We start from the raw sequence: 20852 nt of genomic DNA, 5'->3' as shown, positions 1-20852 counted from the left end.
TATTTGGAACTTAATTTCTAGGTATTAGTATCAGAGACAAATAGCCAGTGGCTAACGAGATGGATACCTAGCATAAAGTGGCGTGCCGTTAACTATCACACCTCATTGCTACTCTCTCTGGTGGGTTGGCAGGAAGCCTGAAGACCTCAGCAGCAGTAATTCAGAGGGACTCTGTGCCCTGTGTCATCTACGGGTCTCATGGCATAGCCCTTGACTCTGCTGCTTTCCTTGGCTGTGTTGATGATGTGTGAGGAGCCTGGCCTGAAACACTGGCTATCACACTCCTTCCAAGCCCTTCCTTGGCTCCCCTCAGTACTGTTAGGAATCTAGGCAGATGGCATCAATTTTCTCCTTTATTGGTTGTTTTAACCACAGGAGTGAAATTCTTTTGTGGGGAGGGAGTTGAATGTTCACCTTTCAGTGTCTTCTTCTGAGTCAGGTCTGTGCTACCCCATCCTGTCCTGGAAAGGAGCAAACACATTTTTTTTTTTTTTTTTTTTTTTTTTTTTGCTAACAACTCTCCGGGGTAAATTAAGTCCACATCCTGGAATACAGCACAGATGGATTTAATTTATTCTATCCAACCTTCTGGCCAGAGCTATGGTTCCAAACAGCACCTCCTACAAGGATATACATGCTTTTCTTTCTTCTGGGGCCCTACCAGCCCATGGGGCCACAGTCTTAGAGAAATTTCCAACTGCATCCCTGGACCATAGAGTTTTAATTCTAGTTCAGTGGATGAAGATCACATTTAAGTAGTTTGCTTAAGCCAGGGCAGCCATCCTAAAGGTCATCCTAGACCAGAGGTTCTCAACCTGTGGGTCACGTCCCCTGTGGGGTTAAACTTCCATTTCACAAGGATAACATATCAGAATCCTGCATATTAGATATTTACATTACAATTCTTTTTTTTAGGATCAACAAACCAGTGTTTATTACATCATTATGACATGCATGCCTGTGAGCCTCAGTTTTCTCCTCTGTAAAATGGGAACACCAATTTTTTCTGTCAGGAGCAAAGGAGGCTATATAATAATAAGCCAAGCATGGGAATGGCAGGAAAAGGTCCTGATCTATGCTGGCCTCGTAGAAATGGCAGACAATGAACACCCTGATCCATACTGGCCTTGAACTTCTTCCCAGAATGTCCCTATTGAGAGCCTCAGTTTGCTTCTTCCATAGAGATGGGTCACACCCCAACAGGCAGACGTTTCCATTGTCTCCTGGTGTCCATGCTAATGACATGCCCCTCAGACCCACACTGCACATCTCAGTTACCTTTGCATTTGCTTTCAACAGTTGGCAGTGAATGCTGTGGTCTGGGAGATGCCTCCAGCATGACTGAGCCACTGGCTACCAAATGAAGAACAACTTGAGCTTTTGCAAACAAACAAAGCAAAACAGTTTCCAAGATGTAGGCCTTTTGTTTGTGTGAGCAGGGACATGAGCAAACACCGCCATGTTTCATTTACATTACAATTCTTAACAGTTGCAAAATTGCTGTTTCAAGTAGCAACAAAATAATTTTATCGTTGGGGGTCATCACAAGATGATGGACTGTGTTCAAGGGTTACAGCATTTGGAAGGTCGAAACCCAAGGACTAGTGGGTTCTTGTCATACCATAGTCCATATTTGCTCACCATTTTTGCTTCTGAGTTGGGATCTTCTTCTATGGTTTCTTTGGGAATCTGTTAAAACCTTCTGAGACCTAGGAATCATGTCCTAGGTGGTTTGGTTTGGTTTGGATCAACTTGACACACGTGAAATCCATTTGAGAAGAGGAAACGTCGATTGAGAAAACGCTCCAAACAGATTGGCCCATGGGGCCTTTCTTGATTGGTAAAATGTGGGCTAGCCCATCCCACAGCTGGTAATGGCATCCCGGGCATATTGTCCTGTGGTGAGTGAAAAGGCAAGTTATGGAGAGAAAACCAACAAAGCAGTGTTCCTTCATGGCTCCTGCTTCAGTGTTTGCTTCCAGTTCTTGCCTTGAGTTCCTGCCTTGGCTTTCTTCAGTAGACTGTGACTCCCTGGATATGTAGGCCAAGTAAACCCTTTCCTCCCCAAGCTGTTTTCAGTTACGATCCTAATCACAGCAACCGAAAGCAAACAGACACCCATGCCGAGGTTGACTTTGATCAGCATTTCGTCATCATAGCACCAGAACAAAATAAAATACCAATATTGTAAACAAATTCATAATGTGCATTTTATATACAATCTCCTAACATTTTAATATCTTACATCATTTTTGTTTAGTTTGGCCAAAGAAAGAAATAAGTAAATGAGTGGCCCAGACGGTTCTCTGTGACTCAGTTCACAGCAAACCATCAAAGCAAACCCATGGACCTACAGAACAGTGTGAGGAGGATGGTTTTTGAGGAAGAATGGAGAATTGCCTGGTTCGAGAGCAATGCAGGTGCGAAACGGAAAGAATGGAGAGCATCAGACATCAACGTGTGCAGATGTGAGCCACAAGGGTCCCTCAAATCCCAGCCCTTAGAAGACAGGCGGGACGGCAGTGGGTTTGACACCAGCCTGGTCTACACAGGGAGGCCCTGACTCCACAGAAAAAAACAAGAGACACTCTGACAGCTTTATGGTTATGGTAATTTAGAATATGCACAAAATCAGAGCTTTACATCCCACCCACTCACCTGCAACAGTAACCGGCGTGGTCAGCTTGGGCAAGTGTAATGGTCTCTTTCCTCCTCCAGCACCCAGAGCCTTGCATTATTTTGAATCACATCTAAACATCATATAATTTCTTTCGCATCTATTTTCTAAACATCTCTAAAATGTAAGGCGTTTATTTTTAGAAAAGTACACAGTAGCATTTACATTCCCTGGAGGAAAATAATTCCCCAGTGTCATCAAGTATCCTTCAGCATCCACGCATGAAAGAACCCCATTATATAATGTTATTTTTGTGCCACTATTCAAATAAAGTAAAAAAAAAAGTTCTTACAAATTTCTGCTGCCTTTCACATATGCAGAGCTGTCCTATAACTTTTTTGTTGCTATTGTTTATGAAAGGGGATTTAAAAAATAGATGTGTAGAATTCCCCATAGATTGAACTTGATACTCCTCTATCCTGTACGTCTTCTGTTAGTTGAACCTTCAGGTCTGGTTGGAATCCAGTTGTTATTGTCACTATATGGGCATTGTTGACCTTGACTGTGTTGTGGGAGGCATGGGGCTCTTTTCTCAGGAGAATTGCACCTCTGACTATCTTCTTCTGGCTTCATGAATTCAATGAGACTTCTGAAATGGTGACAATTATAGTGCTTCTATGGAGTCAGTCTTGGCTAGGCAGACAACCACTATCGCTGAGAAAACACCCTTGTCTTGTCTTTGGGCCTTCGTCATTGGCTACAATGTCCTCATATGTACATTTCTACGGGAAATGCCAGAGAAATTTTGGTTCCATCTAGCTCTGTGGTTCTTAGCCTTCTTAAAGCTGTGACCCTTTAATACAGTTCCTCATGTTGTGGTGACCCCCAACCATAAAGTTATTTCACTGCTACTCCATAACTGTAATTTTGCTACTGTTATGAATTGCAATGTAAATGGCTCATATGCAGGGTATCTGACATGCCGTATGACTCATAGATTCAAAGATCTAGTTCTTTAGCGACCATTTCAAAATGGCAAGTTGGCTCTTAGTGCCCTCTAGTGGTCAGTTCTTTTCATGTCAGCAAGAACTCAACAGCAAGTCCATGATTTGTTTTGCTTTGTTCTACTGGAGTTATGGCTTTACTCACTCTAAAATTGTCTCTTTACACATTAGGAGTCACTTTAATTTGGCTCCACAATCAAATAAATAGAGGCAAGTGTGGATTGACACAAAGTACCAGGCTGTGTATGGTGGCTTCCCCCTGTGATCACTGTGGAGACTGCATCAGAAGGGTCACATGTTCAAAGCCAGCTTGAGCTACTAGTGAGACCGTGTCTCGGAAGCAAACACAAACCAACAGAAGACAAACAATGACCCAGAGTTTTGTTGTCTGCGATGGGAAAGCCAAGTCAGTCTTAGAAGGGGCAATGACTTTCATATGAATATTTGGAAAATCTGAAAGTAAAATGCCCAAAACTGTTAAGCCATGAAAACCCTGACATAACTGTTTAAATAGGGCTTAAGGGAAGATATCATCTATAAAGATATGTTTTATAGTAAAAATATTTGATCAAAATGGACATGTGAAAAAATTATTTTGTTGACAGCCAAGAATGATTTAAAAATATAGACTAGAGACACCAGATGCTTTGGTTGCAGGACATAGAGCAACCAAGCTGGAACTGAGCTGGAAGGTTCTTCCCTGATTGCCTGGAAATAACACTGGCACAAAGTGATGTACATGCTGCTTAAAATTGCCATCCACAGTTTTACCACATGCTCACCGATCTGCCAGGCAAGACGAGCCCACTGGTGGGACAGTGTTGTGGATGTTAGGTGAGAAACCAACTGTATTCTGCTTGGATGTGAGGCCCACGCTACAGAAGGGATTCACATCTGATACCGGAAAACCTAGTCAAACCCACTCTTGTACACATCCTATGAGCTCTACAGCACCTGAGAATCAAGAGTGCGCTGGCCATGGTGTGCATGGACTCCAACATCCCACACACCCACCTCATCTTCTGGATCTTACAATAACTCTCTCCTTTTTCTATAGTGTTCCTTGAGCTGTAGAGAGGTAATCGAGGCTCCCATTTGAAGCTGAGCATTCAACAGTAGCTTATTCTTAGTACTTTGACCAGCTGTGAGGTCTCTGCAATAACCACCATCCACCGCACATGACGCGTCTGTCAAATTGTCTTCTAAATATTTATATTAACAGAGTATATATTATATTAATAGAGTATAGAGGAAAGGCCAGAGGTGGTCTCAAGTGGTATAGCCTCTAGCAAGTTGTCAATGCTCCTGCAAATAACCCCTTACTCACATGCCTATAATAACTCTAATTAAACTCAGTTGTTTACCCCCTTAAAAAGGGACATAAAAGTAGAGATAGGAAGGGTAAGGAGATCAACAAGAATGGGAGGAAGAAGAAAGGACAGCGGGGCGATTACGATCCAAATATATTATATGCACACATAGGGATGTATAGCTAGTACATGTTGATGAACTCCATAAGAGAAAAATGAAAACTATATATCAACAAAGCTTGCGATTAAAGAAGAGAAGCACCTGCGGATCACGGCTTACCACATCACTCTCTAAAATAGACAAAACAGGAAAACTGGGAGGTGAGTTCAAATGGAGAAAAAGCCTGATTACAGATCTGCTTAATGTACACACGGCATGCACACACACAGTACCACTGTTTCCTCTGAGAAGAACACAGCAGGCAGGCAGAATCCCCCCACACACACACCTCACACCCACCAGGAAACCCAGAAGAGGGCCCCACATCGAATGCAGGTGAATTCATACTAGTCAAGGTAGGTCCTGAATCCACCTGGACCTTCCGAGTCCAGCAAGAGCCATGTGCAGAAACTGAGTGCACACAGCCTGGAGGCCCTTTCTCGAGAGGCACGCCAAACAAGACCATCGATACGCTGATAAACCTTGCTTCCGGCCGAATGCATGTCTTACATCTCGTCATCTTTCATTTTAACTTCATCAGCATGTTTTCTCATCCCCAAACCTGAGCAGTGTCCCTCATAAGCTGGCTCACAGTTTCATTTGCAAAAGGAAATCTTTTAGAGAAGTAAGTACACTTTAGAGAAATAACCAGCTGACGGATTTACTTAATTTTTAATCTCCGCTTAGATTTTGCACTCACTTGTGGGTGATGGCCTTGGAGCACCACGCTATCAAAGGCCACATATCACACATGGCTGTAATTAAACACTAAGTGTCCCTTAACTCCTCCATTAAGACACACACTTTTAACCCCTACATTCAAAATAAACACTCCACTCCGAGTGTGTGCCTTCCACCTTCCTTCCTTCTTTCTTTCTTTTCTTCCTTCCTTCCTTCCTCCTCTCCCTCTCCCTCCCCTCTCTTTCTTTTTACTTCCTTCTTCTTCTTTTTTTCTTTTTGAAGACAAGGTCTCACTATGCAGCACTGGCTATCTTCATATTCACTATTCACAGTTCAGGCTGGCCTCGAACTCATAGAGATCCACCTGCCTCTGCCTCCTAAACACTGGGGTTAAAAGTGCACCACTAAGCCCTGCTTATTTTGCTTTTTAAGTAGATCTCAGCTTTGCCTCACCAGAGTTCATCCTGAACTCTTTTAGAAGGGCTTGTGCTGCACAGCTGGCAGCATCTGGCCACATCTCCTGCTGTCACCGACATCTCTAGGTAGTCACTCTGGATCCTCCTGGGAATGCAGTGCCTTAGACCGCTCATCCATCCCAATGGCGCCTGGGATCCTCCGGGGTATCGTTGGTGAGTTTTCATGGCTTGTCTGCTTGTCTGCTCAGAGCTTCTTTCTGACTTGTGTCACTTGTATTTCTTCACCTGCCTTTCTAGCTGGAGGACCACCCACGTGCAAGTAGCGCTGGAGACAGAGGCCTCCACAGAGGTTTCCATCTTCTCTTCTTGAGTCACATGGGACTCAAGTTTGGAGGACATCGTTTGAAGGAACAATCCACGGATGTCCTAAGCCACTGTGTTGCCATTGATAAAGCAGGAGAGCTGTCTGAGGCACTGTGGTGGCTAATGACATGGAGGGGCTGAGGGCGCTAACCACCACACTTCAGATGGAAACCTTGTTTAGATGGAAAACTCTTCTCTTCCTCCCGTGGCCACCAAGACCCCCGTGGGCCCTGCCTCTGGTCCTGTGCTAATTGCCTTGTGCAAAGCTCAGGCTCACACACAGTGAGTCAGACCAGTCTCCCTGTGGGTCCCACCTCATAGCTCTACAATTGCAGACTCAAACTTCCCCTTCTTAGACTCCTACTCTTGCTACTACTTCTGGCTCCTAACTGAATGGTGTTTTGTAGGAGGGGACCATGACGCTTTAATTTGTCACCTTGCTATCCTCTGTAGTGCAGTTCAGGAAGGAGTGACCTTTGTATTCAGAGCCACTTTCTTATTGGTACCACTGGCAGGGTAGTTAATGCACCTCCTCTGGGGATGATCACACCCTTTGAAAGGCATACTCCTCTGTGCCCAAGACCCTGACATTCAAAGGGGAAACAGCTACAGGAAGTTGGTCTTCTGGGTCATATCATCAAACAATGGCTTATGCTGTTTAATGCCTTTTATTTTTTAAAGATTTACTCTTTTAAGTTATTCCCATTTATGAGGCTCACAGGAAATTCATCACTCTTTTTGACACTATCTTCCCATGGACGCCTCATTTCCTTCTCAAAAATGACCAGCTTAGACTCCGTGGGTTCTCATTCCCCGAGACTAGGTGCTTAGCTGCCACGTGCATCTGATAACGCCTTTAACAACCAGAGTAAAGGACTTTGATGTGGTCTATGTGGCATCTCCAACACAGCTGAGGAAAATTGTCACCTGATTGGTGAGGACACCAGTGCCCAGGAGATGGCAGTGTGGGATAGGCCAGTGCAATGCCGGCGAGAAATAGGAGGCTTAGGAAGGTCTCATGATTCTTTTGAATATTTTCTGTTTCCTTCCCTATTCTTTTACGTTCATAAGCACAGGGAGAAGGAAAGCTCTGCACAAACAAACATCTCTTTCTAGAGACGAATCGTGAGTCTGCGCTTCTGCAGTGGAGGCCTTTGAAAGGCAGAGGGTTAGAACCAGAGATCGCTCTTTCTCTTTCTCTGCAGCTTGGTGTCCACATAAATCAGGAAGCAGGGAAACTCAGCTTAAAAAATAAAATGGAACCCCGGGCTGTGATAGAAACTTGCGGTGAAATTTCATAAGAGGAAAGACAAAATGGTCTGAGAGTCCTGATGTTTAGATATTCATGCCATTGTGTCAGAGCCCAAAGTTATGGGGACTTGTGAGAGAGATTTGCTGAACCCCATGCTTGTCAAGAAAGAGAGGGCAGACAGTGAACAGATGGGTGTGTTAGCGGATATATGGGTGGATGAATGTGTGAAGAAAAGAAGCCATGGAGATAGGAAGTAGGAAACAAGAAGGCAATGAAAACGGGGTATGTAGACATAAAAACAAAATAAGACACTCTGTCTCCCAAGGATACTTTGCATCTATAGCCCTAGCGTAGTTCCTGATGATGACACCAGCCGCTTTTCTTCACTAGACTGTGTCTCTGACCCAGCCTCCTCAGGGCGTCCTTCACATCCTTGTTGCGCAGACTGTAGATGAGGGGGTTGAACATGGGGATGACCAGGGTGTAGAAGGTGGAGACTACCTTGCCCTGATCCATGGATGCCACACCTCCTGGCTGGCCATATATAGCAAAGCCAGTTCCATAAAACAAGGACACAGCTGTCATGTGAGAGCCGCAGGTGGAGAAGACCTTGTGCCGCCCTGACCCTGAGTGCATCCTCAGGATGGTCACAGCGATGTAGCCGTAGGAGACAATGACAGCAAGAACAGCACACACAATGATGAACCCACAAATGCCAAACATGACAAGCTCATTGAGAGTTGTGTCTGCACAGACAAGCTGGAGCAGCGGGGGCACGTCACAGAAGAAGTAATCTATGTGGTTGGAGCTGCAGAAGGGCAGCTGGAATGTGAGGCTGGTCTGCACGATGGAGTTCAGGCAGCCAACACAGTAGGTACCCAGAACCAGACGGGCACAGGTCATAGGGCACATGGTCACAGAGTATCTTAAAGGACTACAAATGGCCATGAAGCGGTCATAGGCCATCACAGCTAAGAGGATAGCTTCAGTGGTAGCCAACAAGGAGAATAAGAAAAACTGAGTGGCACATCCTGCAAAGCTGATGACCTTGGAAGAGGAGAAGATGTTGGCCAGGGCATTGGGCACAATAACAGAAGAGAGGCAGAGGTCAATAAAGGACAGGTTCTTGAGGAAGAAGTACATGGGGGAGTGCAGGCGGGCATCCAGGGTGATGACCACGATCATGGTGAGGTTGCCCAAGGCAGTCACCACATACAGGGCCAGGAAGACAGCGAAGAGCAGGGCCTGGGTCTCTGCACCTCCCCTGAATCCCACCAGCACAAACCCCCGCAAGGGCACTGCCGAGAGACTTCCATTTCTGTGGACTGGTGTGGCCATGCGTGGGGACAGCTGAAGAGACAGCAGGGGAGGTAGAGAGAGAGAGGGAGCGGATCGCAGATCTCACCAGTGCAGGTGGATGTTCCACAGGCTGCAGGAACTTGTTGGTGACTTGCTGTCCTTTGTGCGAGAGTTTAGTAGCTACTCTGATCTCCTTCCTGATGAGCTGGTGTGGTCTGAAAGGGGACATGGACATTTCCTCAAATTTACCCATTTCATGAGGTTGTTCTGAGCCCTCCCTGTGCAGAAGCCTGAGATGTGCTGAGGCTACAAACAGGGTTTCAGACCTTAATGACTCTCTTGAGTACAGACAGCCTCTCAGTGTTCCTGTGCCTGGCCCTGGCTCCTGTCCTCACACTACCAAGTGACACTCCTGAGAAGAGCTATTGATGTGCCTGTCTACCGAGTCCCACTCAGCAGCCCCTAGTTATTCATCTTACTGATTCAAAAATGTTCAGGAGGTCCCTCTGTCCTCCAACAAATTGGGATGAATGATTCTTTCCTTTGTAGGGTTGCTTCGGAACAGGGATCTGCCCTTCCAAGACTCAGACTGTGCCTTTGTGTCCCTCACAGAACTGTGACCTCTCCTCAGCTGCTGTGGCTTGAATGCTGGCACACAGTACACTCAATGTGCAGCCTCTGCTTGCTGGTTGCCAGTGTCTAGATGCTGGAGCTTATGGTGAGGGGCCAGCCTCATGCCCTGAGAAACAGCAGCACTGGGGGCAGACATATTTAGGACACGCTCATGACCTCCAACCTCATCTCATTGCTTGCTGTTCCCTGCTCCAACCTCAGCTTTGGGGTTCACAAGGTCTTACTCTTTGCCATTTAAAACCAGACAAGCCTGGCCTCTGCCCAGTATCTTAGGGCCATTCACGGTCACTGTCTCTTCTCATTATGTCTACAGTCTGGAATTACATACAAATGTCCCGTGGGGCTACCTGAGATTGCTGCTATTTGTCTCCCGGAGAAATGTGAGAGGCTGCTGGAGATAGGAGCCTGGCTAAAGGGAATTGGGATGCCTGTCCTACATCACCCTGGAAGATCAGGGATATGCGTCAGATGCAGGGATTCAGTTGCACTGTCTACTATACACTACACACAGCGAGGACATGGAATATGAAGGGCCCATTCGAGCCCACCATATACTACATAACTACCTTCCCCATGCAAGATCAAAGGCGTGCAGGAAGCTGTGAGCTCACACGGGACACACCTGGCAGGCATCTGAGAACTTACCACAGGGGTTTCCTTTGTGACCAGGGAGATGTATGTGTCCATGCAACACCAGGTCCTATGTTTCCTGTTGAAGCCAGCACAAACATAATCCCCCCCAGCTAGCCAAGGATACAACACAGCTGGAGACATGTGTGGAAGGAGAAGGCAGCCATGGAAGGTCTGCTGCTGGAGATCAGAGTTACAGAGACATGAAGGAACAGCCTGTGTTCATCTCAGCCTTGGCCCCCTCAAGCCAACAGTGCTGCTGGGTGTGGTGCTTCATCCCACAAGGCTGCAGAACTGGAGCTGGTGTTCAAGATGGTAAAGCTGTGTGGAGCCTCCCAGAACCGCTAGCTCTGACCTGGACTAATGTGAAGGTTGACTACAACAGGACACCTTTGTCTACACAGCTAACTCCACAATTATTGCTGAGCACCCACCCCGGGCATCCACAACATATGGATGGTGTCTCCTACTGTCAACATCCTTCACAGATAACAGGCTGACCTTACCTCATCTGGGTGAGACTAGGGACTCACCCAAGTTCTTCAGGTTCCCACGCGATTGAGGTTAGTCTGTGTTAAGATAGACACCAAGGGTTCCTTTTCCTTCTTTAGGTTAGCTACAGCCTTATGGACAATGAGATGAGGTGTGTATGGGCATAGGTGTAGACCCAGAGTTCCGGGAATGTCTGTACGTGCAAGTGCTGGTTGTGGCAGGTTCTGTCTTATGAAGGGTGAGGTTGGGTTTCCTGGCCCCCTTTCCTCTCTTATACGTGCTATCAGGGCAAGGTGTGGGTGTCTATAGTTGGGTTCACGCTGTTGTGGAGGATACTTTACATGGTAGAGCTGGGACTTGAGGTCTCTGTTGGCCAATTAATGAGACACCGTCCTCTGTGGAGTGTGGGACTAAAACTCTCTGGCCTCCAGAGGTATACCACTGGCTTCGGACAATCTCTACCTCATAGCCACTCTCTCCTGGTGAGTTGGCAGGAAGCCTGGGGTCCTCAGGGAGCTTGGGGAAGCTCCATCAGAAGTGTGGCAGATGACTCAGAGGGACCAACCCTAGTCCGGTGTCCCTCATTAAAGCCATTACCTTAGTGGGGGCATTATGACCCCCTGGCCACAGCATTCCCTCCTTCAGCATCCCCTGACTATACTGATTTGGAAAAAGGATGTAAGGAGTCCTGTATGGGGCTGTTCAGCCAGGACCAAGAGTCAGCCTTCTCAATCCATTGACCCGTCATTACTATCAGGAGCCTAGGCAGATGGTCTCAATTCTTTCTGTCCCTTTGTGGTTGTTGTTTTAATTGAACACACACTCTACTTAAATATTAAAATTTCAAGCCAGTATGTGATGATACAACCAAAGACAGCTCTTTTCTTTGGTTGGTGCTCTTTTGCTACTTGGTGGCTAACCATGGCTCCCACCATACCTTCTTTCCTGCAGACTCCATCTGCTCCCTTTATGGGACCGGACCACAATAATCACTCATTCTGCACGTGATATTGGCCTTGACTGCTCATCTTGCTCGGTGCCTTCGATGGATGCCTCCACTGAGTTCCTCCATAGCCCTCTCCCACCACTCCCCTGCCTCTTGCTCTGTATCCTTTCTAACCAACATGTCCTCTCTCTTAATTTTCTTCTCTTTGTGTGTGTCCCACCGACTCTCTTAGGCTTGCTTGCTTGAGCTTGGGTGTAGTGAGATATCCACCTGGCCCGCACCTGTAGCCCTGACCACGCAAGTTTGGGCAGGTTCAGCGTGGCTTTCCACCTGGAGACCCGACCCCAGCTCACTCTCTTGATTCCTGTCAGGTCACTGAGAGCAGCCTGAGTGTGGATCCTTGGAGCAGGAACTTTCTGGTCATCAGTTTTTCATGTAAGTGTATTCTCCCCCAAATAAACCTCACTTAACCTATACTGAGTCTAGAGAATCTTGATTCCGTACATCCATATTGATGGGTTGGGTTTATTTGCTCTGTCAAGGGCAACTTCCTCATGGCTACAACTGATCAATATGACCTCCATTCCCCAGCAATCACTAACAGCCAATAGCTCCTGCGGTGGATGCTCATAAGCTCCTCCCCATCCATGGCCTATGTTGAGTGGTCCAAGCCTGTGCAGGTAGCCACACCCTTTTATTAGCTCATGAGTACAGTGGCCATGTCAAATCCAGAAGCCATCATTTCACAGCTCATTCTCATCCTCTGGTTTTTATACCCCTAATAGTTCTAGTTCATCGTTGCTTTGTGTGAGGCCTTCTGGAGGCTTTCCACTGTGAATTAAATTTTCTGCAGCTGCCTGGGAGGCAGACAGTGGTCCCCCTATTAATTTATCAGAAGTCCTGACTCTGGTTTTAGGAGACCCCTTGCATTACAGTTGCTTCCTCTCAAGGTTCAGAAACAGTATCAGGGTGGTGCCTGGGGAAGGTGTAGTTTACAGATAGTTTCACAGCTAAGAGGATCAGAATTTAGGTAAACACACACACACACACAAGGAATGGATGAAGAAGAGAAGAAAGAGGGGTGACGTGTGGATGAGTGGGAAAGCACCTGCTTTGGAGGCATGAGAGGTCACGGAGAGGTCACCGAGGTAGAAGTGAGGAAGGGCTAGTATAGAAAGGCAAGGGGCAGTCATGATGGTGAGACAAAAGTTAGAGCATGGTAGCTTACAATCAGCATCCCAACCCCAAATAGGACAAAGATCATATAAATGGAAATTAAAGTACCTTAAGATCTAAATATATAGAAATACAAGAAGGCATCAAACATGAAATAAAAGGTCTGACATTTCCCCTGGGGATGATGTGATTTTTCCCTACTTAGTCTGTTGTCTGCCAGTCCACACAGGAGGACAGGAAGACCACTCTGTCATCCACCAGCCTGCACACGCGGTCACAGTGCCCGATGACTATGAACCCAAACTAGTACCTCACAGTGGAGACAATTACTCTCAGGTGTGTGACTTTTGTCTATGCTGTGTTTCTTCAACTCTGTGAAGCTGGGTTACTGTGCCTGTCTAAAACTCCTGGTGGTCCTAAGAAAGGGCTGAACGGCCAGCTGTGAGGCAGGAGCAAGGATGGGTGGGCTCGCAGGCAGAGGGAACAAATAGAAGGCGAGGAGGATCGAGAGAATAAGGAGAGGAGGGTGGCAGGGGCAGACACCCAGCCATCCGGTTACTCAGCAGGCCATGGAGTACGAGCAAGATCTACAGAAGAGAGACAAAAGCCCAGAGGGAAAAGGTGGATGGGTTGATTTCAGTAAAGCTGGCAAGAAACAAGCCAAGCTAAGGCCAGTCGTTCATAACTAAGAACAAGCCTACATGTGTGGTTTACATGGGAGCTGGAAGGTGGGCCCCTCGAAAAAAATCAAGAGTAAAAAAAATCAAACAATACCTTACTACTTTGCGGACCTGCTCTTTTGTGTCTTGCCATACTCGCAGTAACCGATGTCACAGGTCATTAGCCTTAGTTCTCGGGGACCGTGAGGTAGAACAACGTCCCCTTTGGGAGTCAGACCACACAAATAGTAAAAGCACACAGCAGACTGTTACTGTGACATGGCCATTTTTTTCTCTAGTAGTGACAGGTTTTCTTCTATGTTTCCATTGAACAATGTTCCTCTAGTCCTTAAGCCATGTTACTTCTTATGTCCCTCCTATATAGGTGGACAGAAACTTTTGCTCTATGGACAGACAAGGTCTATTTGTTCAGCCTGAAGAAGGTTAAGCAAAACAAGCAAACAAACAAAAAACAAAACCCTTAACCATCATGAACAATTATGATGAAAGAGTAAACGTCTAGGGTGGGCTGAAGCAAAACAGGGAGAACTAGCTAGTGTTCAAAAGGAATGAAGTGATTTCCTTTCCCCAGGATCCGACTCACGCTGGCACCGCCTGGGAGTTTGATATAAGTGACCAGACCACTGCCAAGACCATGTCACAGTGTCTGTTCTCTTTCCTGAAGATTCAAACAAGACTGACAAGCCGCCAGTGAACACGTCTGCCAGTTTCTAACTGTGTTTTCCTCCTATCTAACTCACAAACCTCACCAATGCACACCGTACAGGCCCCCTTCCAATATCATTTGTAAAGAGAACGTCTTTAAAAGAAGTGAGTGGCCATCATGGTGGCCAGCTGTGGGGACGCAGGGCCATTTATCCTGACACTTGGCTCTTCTGTTTCTGACTCTAAACCAATTTCTGCCTACCCCCGTTTCTATAAGAACAGAAAGGCAGAGGGACTCTTTGGGAACAACCTCCAATGCAGACAGACCCTGGTGAGCAAAGACATCATGGTGATTCTTTGTCACCTCTCACTGAGATGGCCAAAGGTCTCCAAAATGATACTTAATGACAAACTTCCAGAAAAGTCCCTGTTTATCCATCCATCTCCGTTTTGTTGGGTGGGTTAAGTGTATAACTTAAGTCATCTAGAATTTCAGTAAATTTACAGGCGGTCTCAGTCTGTTTCAGTGTGGCTTGCTGTTTTTATCTTATGCAGCCTATAATATTCTGCTTTTTGTAACTGTAGTGTCATAAAGTGTGGAGAGGAAGTGAGTCCTACTATTAAACAGCCGGTGAGCCAATACACACAGTAGGGAAGTCATGGAAGAGACCAGAAAGAGAAAGGGAGGAAGACTAACTTAAAGAGACATTGACACAAATCTTCCTATAGGGGGAGCTGAGAAGGACACCCCAATTCAAGAAGCCACAAAGATCGTTCAGGGGGCTAAAACTAGCAATGCCTACATAAGATAAATTATAAAAATATAAAAGGGGGATTTTAAAGGCAGCAACTGAGAAGAGACCCTGCATGCGAGAGCAGACACAAGGCCATTGGTTATTTGTCACCTTTTACTCTCCAGTCTAGATATAATAATGAAGGCAAGGTTCCCCCCCCCCCCAAGAGGGATAGGTAACAAGGAAGTTTCTCATACTTGACCTAGCTTACAGGAAGAGCAGGAAGAGGCTCCCAGGTGGAAGGATTGCCAGCTCAAAGTGTCTGAAAATATATGTCTCCATAGGGAAAGATGAGAGGTTAGGTACCGCTGCCATGCGAGATGGCGAAGACGAGGGTCAGGAGACTAGAGAAAAGAGACTTCCAAAAAGAATATGGGACAATGCTGGAAATAAGTGGCCATTAAAACTGGTGGAGATTGGAGAGGACAAGAAGAGTAGAGGGTACGGGTCACACCCTCCATGCAGCTAAAACCAACTGGGTCAGTGTGGGGGGACACGAGAGAACAAAGGAATATAGGCAGAAAGGACAAGAGGAAGAGAATGCCATTAAACACGAGGTGCATGCTGCTCACAGAGCAGAATGTCCCAGATCTGTCCAAAGAAAGGAAGACCAGGTGACCAGGAAAGCACAGAACAAGATTGGGGTCTGGCGACTGAGACTAGACGGCCACAGGGAGTAGGTGGGTACTTGCAGGGTGTTCTGAGAGTGGAAATGGGAAGAAGCCTTCAGTCCTGCTCGGAGGTCAGTCTGCAGGTGCCCTGGGCAGGGGCATCAGGGGAATGAGGGCTGGGACTGGACACACAGCTGAAAGACACAGGCCAGCCCACGTCTGGGGGACAGCTGGCTGGTGAGACACAGGATAACAGATCGATGTGAGAAAGGAGGTATGTCCCAGAAGGCACCCAGTCAGAAGCCAAGAACTGGACGGATGAAGATGGGAAATAGGACAGAGAGGTCCACTGAGGGCTCAGGCTCAGGCCCTTAGTCAGTGCCAGAGAGAACCTTAACTCCTCAGAATTCCAGAATCTGCAACAAGAAAATGATGTCCTTTCTCCACTCCTCACATTGCAGTAGCCACTGAAACTTTATCACTACTTGGAGACAACTGTGGTGATCAAGGACCCTTTGATAAAGTCACAAACTTCCAGGCCTGGTTTTAGGGTTCCCTGAATTGTGACTCTAACTGCATCTTCCTACTGCTTGAGGTTGAGGGGCTATGTTAGAGGCAGTGCAATGAGGGCTGCTCATGCATCCAGCCATACACTGTGATACAAGAAGGGCAGCATCACGAGCAGAGGGAGGTGGAGAAGGCAACACCATAGCCAATCTGAACAGGAAGCCTGCTATCCTGCTAGCCCATCCTTCTACTGGATCAATGTAAGGTTGGATCAACACACAGCTTCCAAGGGCCACGGCTTAGATGCTCAAAGGGAAGTTCTTAGCACACCGGCATTAGATTAAGTGATGAATGAAAAGGAAAGGACCATGGAGAAATCTGCTATCATGTAGTTCACTGGAAGATGCTGGCAATGGTTCTTATGCTTAAGGACTCTTGTCATAGCTGCCTTCTGTTAAACCAAAGTGAAAAGGGATTCAGGCTTCTTCCAAGTATGAATCATTTGCTTAATTATTGTGAACGAAAGACCTCATTCACATTTGGTAAATGCACTCATGAAAGTGGGGTAGATACTGGACAGATGTGTGTGTTCATGGATGAAAGAGTAAATGGATTAAAGGATGGGAGAAAGGAATAAAGCCAGAATGTGGTAAACTAGAAAAGAAAAACAGGATAATGAAGAAAGAAGCAAAATAAAGACCCCTAGTATCTACCAAGGTTAGTTTCTTTCCATTATGCTGACATGATCCCTACTTGCCTCCCTTCTTCACAAGACTGTGTCTCTGTCCCAGCCTCCTCAGGGCATCCTTTACATCCTTGTTCCTCAGACTGTAGATGAGGGGGTTGAGCATGGGGATGACCAGGGTGTAGAAGACAGATATCACCTTGCCTTGTGCCATGGAGGCCACTGCTCCTGGCTGTGCATACATAACAAACACAGTTCCATAAAACAAGGACACAGCTGTCAGGTGAGAGCCACAGGTGGAGAAGACCTTGTGCCTCCCAGACCCGGAGTGCATCCTCAGGATGGTCACAGCGATGTAGCCATAGGAAACCAGGACAGCTAAGCTGGTGCTCACAATAATGAACCCACAGAGACCGAAGAGAAAGAGCTCATTGAGAGCTGTGTTAGCACAGGCCAGCTGGAGCAGCGGGGGCACGTCACAGTAGAAGTGGTCAATACGGTTGGAGCTGCAGAAGGGCAGCTGGAATGTGAGGCTGGTCTGCACAATGGAGTTCAGGCAGCCTCCACAGAAGGTACCCAGAACCAGGCGGGCACAGGTCATGGGGCACATGGTCACAGGGTAGCGCAGAGGACTGCAGATGGCCATGAAGCGGTCATAGGCCATCACAGCTAAGAGGAAAGCCTCAGTGGTAGCCAACAAGGAGAAAAAGAAGAGCTGTGTGGCACATGCCTCAAAGCTGATGACCTTGGAGGAGGAAAGGAAGTTGGCCAGGGCATTAGGGGCAATGACGGAAGAGTAGCAGAGGTCGACAAAGGACAGGTTCTTGAGGAAGAAGTACATGGGGGAGTGCAGGCGGGCATCCAGGGCGATGACCACGATCATGGTGAGGTTGCCGAGGACGGTCACCACATACAGAGCCAGGAAGACAGCGAAGAGCAGGGCCTGGGTCTCTGCACCTCCCCTGAATCCCACCAGCACGAACCCCCGCAAGGGCACTGCCGAGAGGCTTCCATTTCTGTGGCCTGGTGTGGCCATGCGTGGGGACAGCTGAAGGGAAGATGGCGGGTGGTGGGGGCAGGGAGAGGGAATAGATCTCGCTGGGGCCTTTGGATGCTCCACAGGTGCCCTCAGAAGTTCCACAGATGGCAGGAACCTGTTGGTGCCATGCTGTCCACCGTGCAAAAGCTCACTAGGTCCTCTGATCTCCTTCCAGTTGAGCTAGGATGACCTGAACAGGGACATTTTCTCTGACTTTTTTAATTCATGAGGATGTGCTGGACCTTGTCTGTGCAGGAAGCTGAGCTGTGAATCTGAGGATGCAGACAGGCTTCTTGAGTTGATTATCAGGTGCAGACAGACGACCTTCAGCATCCCTACAGCTGCCACTGAGTTATTTGCTCTTTACCACCAGGGACCATCCTGAGTGGCACCCTTTGTAGAGCCACCCCTGAATCCCACACTAACCTTCCATCTTACTCACTGACCACAGATTGGACATGAGGATCTGCTAACCTCCCAGCAACTGGGTTGGGGGATCTTGTCATCTCCAGGCATGACTCAGGGTAGGAAAATGGCCCTCACTCTTAGGTTGTACCTGTGTCCCCTGCAGACTGTGATCACACCTAGGCAGCCCTGACTCAAAGCCTGGTCCACGGTCACAATCAACGTACAGAGACTCTGCTTGCTTGAGCATGTGAAGAATTTCTGCCAATCAACATCTATGTGATGAGTGGGCAGTACAAGTCCCTGTTCTGAGAAACAGCATGCCTGACAATCGTGTATTTGGGACCAGTTCTTGGCTTCCAACCTGATCTTACTGCCAACTCTGCTTCCTGCTTCACTGCAGCTCTGGGGGTTTAAAATACTTTTCTCTTTCTAATTTGAAAATCAGACAAGAGTGGTCTCAGCCTAGTGCCTTATGCCTATATGGATTTACTTTCTCATCATCCTGGGGACCACAGCAGTAGGACAGCAGCATCCTGTTTGGGACTGGCCATGGGTCATTACTCCAAAGGCCCCTGAGATGGATGCAGGAGGCTGCTGATGCTGAGCTTCGCTAGATGGGGCAGGTGTCTAACTTACATCATTCTGGACTCTCAAGAAAGTCTCTGAATGGGGTGGGTTTGGTAATTACTAAATCCACCACTGCCATCCTCTGTACATCATATCCAGTGGGGACAAGGATCTTGGAGTGCCACATTTGAACACACCATCTACTGTCTAGTCAGATTTCCCAGTGCAAGCTCACATACAAACATGGGGCTTTGTGCTCACTCTTCAACATACCCACCAGGGGTCTCGGTACTGACCACACGGGTTTCCTCTATGATGGATATGCCCATGCCATATCTGGACCTTTGCCTCCTGCTGAAGCAAAGACAAGCCTGACCTCTCAGTTTGCCAAAGGTGCAGGGCACCCACATAATCCATGGAAAGAACAGCTGGTTGGCAGTGAAGTGAAGTGACAGCATGTGCTCTCCTCTGCCCTGTCACTCCTGAGCCAGCTAGAGCATGCATACCAGTCTCTCCCAGGGACCACGTGTGTTCACACCCATCTTACCGCACCACCAAGAAAGCCACAAATAACATTAAGAACAGGCAGGAGCCAGGTAATGGCACACACCTTTAATCCTAGCACTTGAGAGGCAGAGGAAGAGGGATCTCTGTGATTTTGAGGCCATCCCATCCTGGTCTACAGAGTGAGTTCCAGGACAGCCAAAGCTACACAGAGAAACCCTGTCTCAACAAAACAAAACAAAACAAAACAAACAAAAAACAGCCACCAGCAGCAACTGATGTCCATCTCCATCTCGTGTGAGCTGCCTGGGCACAGAGCTTTAGTTCACCTGACTGCAGAAGCAGAAGCTTTTGTTTAATGAGCTAAGCCTAGGGTGGAGGAGGCTCCAGTTCTGTTGGGCCAAGACCAGGGCTGCTCAGGACAGGAACGTTTCTGCTGCTGAGGAAGCTATCTCTTCCTGCTGAATGCTGGCTCTGCTACCTTGTAGCCACGGAGTCTCCTACACTTGCAATCCAGGCAGGTGACACACTTACCATTTCTTGGTGAAAGTCCAGTCTGCAACAAGATCACACAGCCGACACTTATCTCTCAGGATTCTGGGGCTGGCAAGCCTACCCTTTGCTGAAGATGGCATCAGTCACTGTGGCTGTGTCTAGGCAGTCTAGGCAGTGAGTGGACACCTGGGTCCCTGTGAAGTTCCAATATGCATGCTCTTGCTGTCCTCGACTCTGGTTCCCGTGAAGAGGAAGGGATCTTGCCTCCTTTGCCTTGGTTCCCTCAGGGTCCCTCTCAGATGGGAAGTGTTCACTCTGCTTAGGAGCATTCTCTACATCTGGCAGGGCTGGGACTCATGGCCTCCAGTGTCCAATTAGGAAGACGCTGTCCTCTGTGATGGCTGGAACCTCCACCCCCCACCCATGGGATCCACAGGTGCAGCATCAGCTCTGGCCAATCTGCTCCTTACCGAGTCCTGTCCTGGTTGATTGACAGGAAGTTTTGGTCCTCAGAGATCTGGAGAAGGACCATCAGAAGCATGGCAGAGACAGCTCAGAAGGACCAGTGCCCCCCATTAATACAGGCATCAAGGTGATGCAGTTTGGCCCTGAGCCATAGTCCTGCTGCTCCCATCTGCTTCAAGAATTCAGCTCCTTGAAGCACATACAATTCCTGCTTAAAGGAACTCAAAACCCAAGCCAGTAGCAGTAACAGCTATCCACACTAAGGGAATGTGCTCCTCCCAGATTGCCGAGGCCCCGTTGATTCCCTCAGCTGTTGGTCATGTGTCCCCCAGGTGACTGCACACTGGTGGCTTTGGTTGGCATCTTCATACAACTGGATCACAGCGCTCACCAGCCCCTCACTTGACACTCACCCTGGCAATACATCAGTGCTCACATCTTTTCAATATTTTAATTTCAAGTTCATACATGTG

At 47.5% G+C, this 20852-nt stretch overlaps 2 protein-coding genes across 2 annotated transcripts; both read right to left on the bottom strand.

Moving 5' to 3' along the window:
* Window positions 1–8148: 8148 nt before the first annotated feature.
* LOC127226591 (olfactory receptor 12) lies at window positions 8149–9141 on the bottom strand. The gene has a single exon (XM_051190661.1). The coding sequence runs from the start codon at window positions 9139–9141 to the stop codon at window positions 8149–8151; it is 993 nt and encodes a 330-aa protein (XP_051046618.1).
* Window positions 9142–16965: 7824 nt separating this feature from the next.
* LOC127226706 (olfactory receptor 12) lies at window positions 16966–17937 on the bottom strand. The gene has a single exon (XM_051190812.1). It carries the CDS (start codon window positions 17935–17937, stop codon window positions 16966–16968), a length of 972 nt encoding a protein of 323 aa, XP_051046769.1.
* Window positions 17938–20852: the final 2915 nt, after the last annotated feature.

The sequence above is a fragment of the Phodopus roborovskii genome, unplaced genomic scaffold, assembly GCF_943737965.1.
Source record: "Phodopus roborovskii unplaced genomic scaffold, PHOROB, whole genome shotgun sequence".
NCBI classification, from domain to species: Eukaryota; Metazoa; Chordata; class Mammalia; order Rodentia; family Cricetidae; genus Phodopus; species Phodopus roborovskii.
Note: the sequence above shows the minus strand (reverse complement) of the source record. Positions and strands in the feature narration are given on the sequence as shown.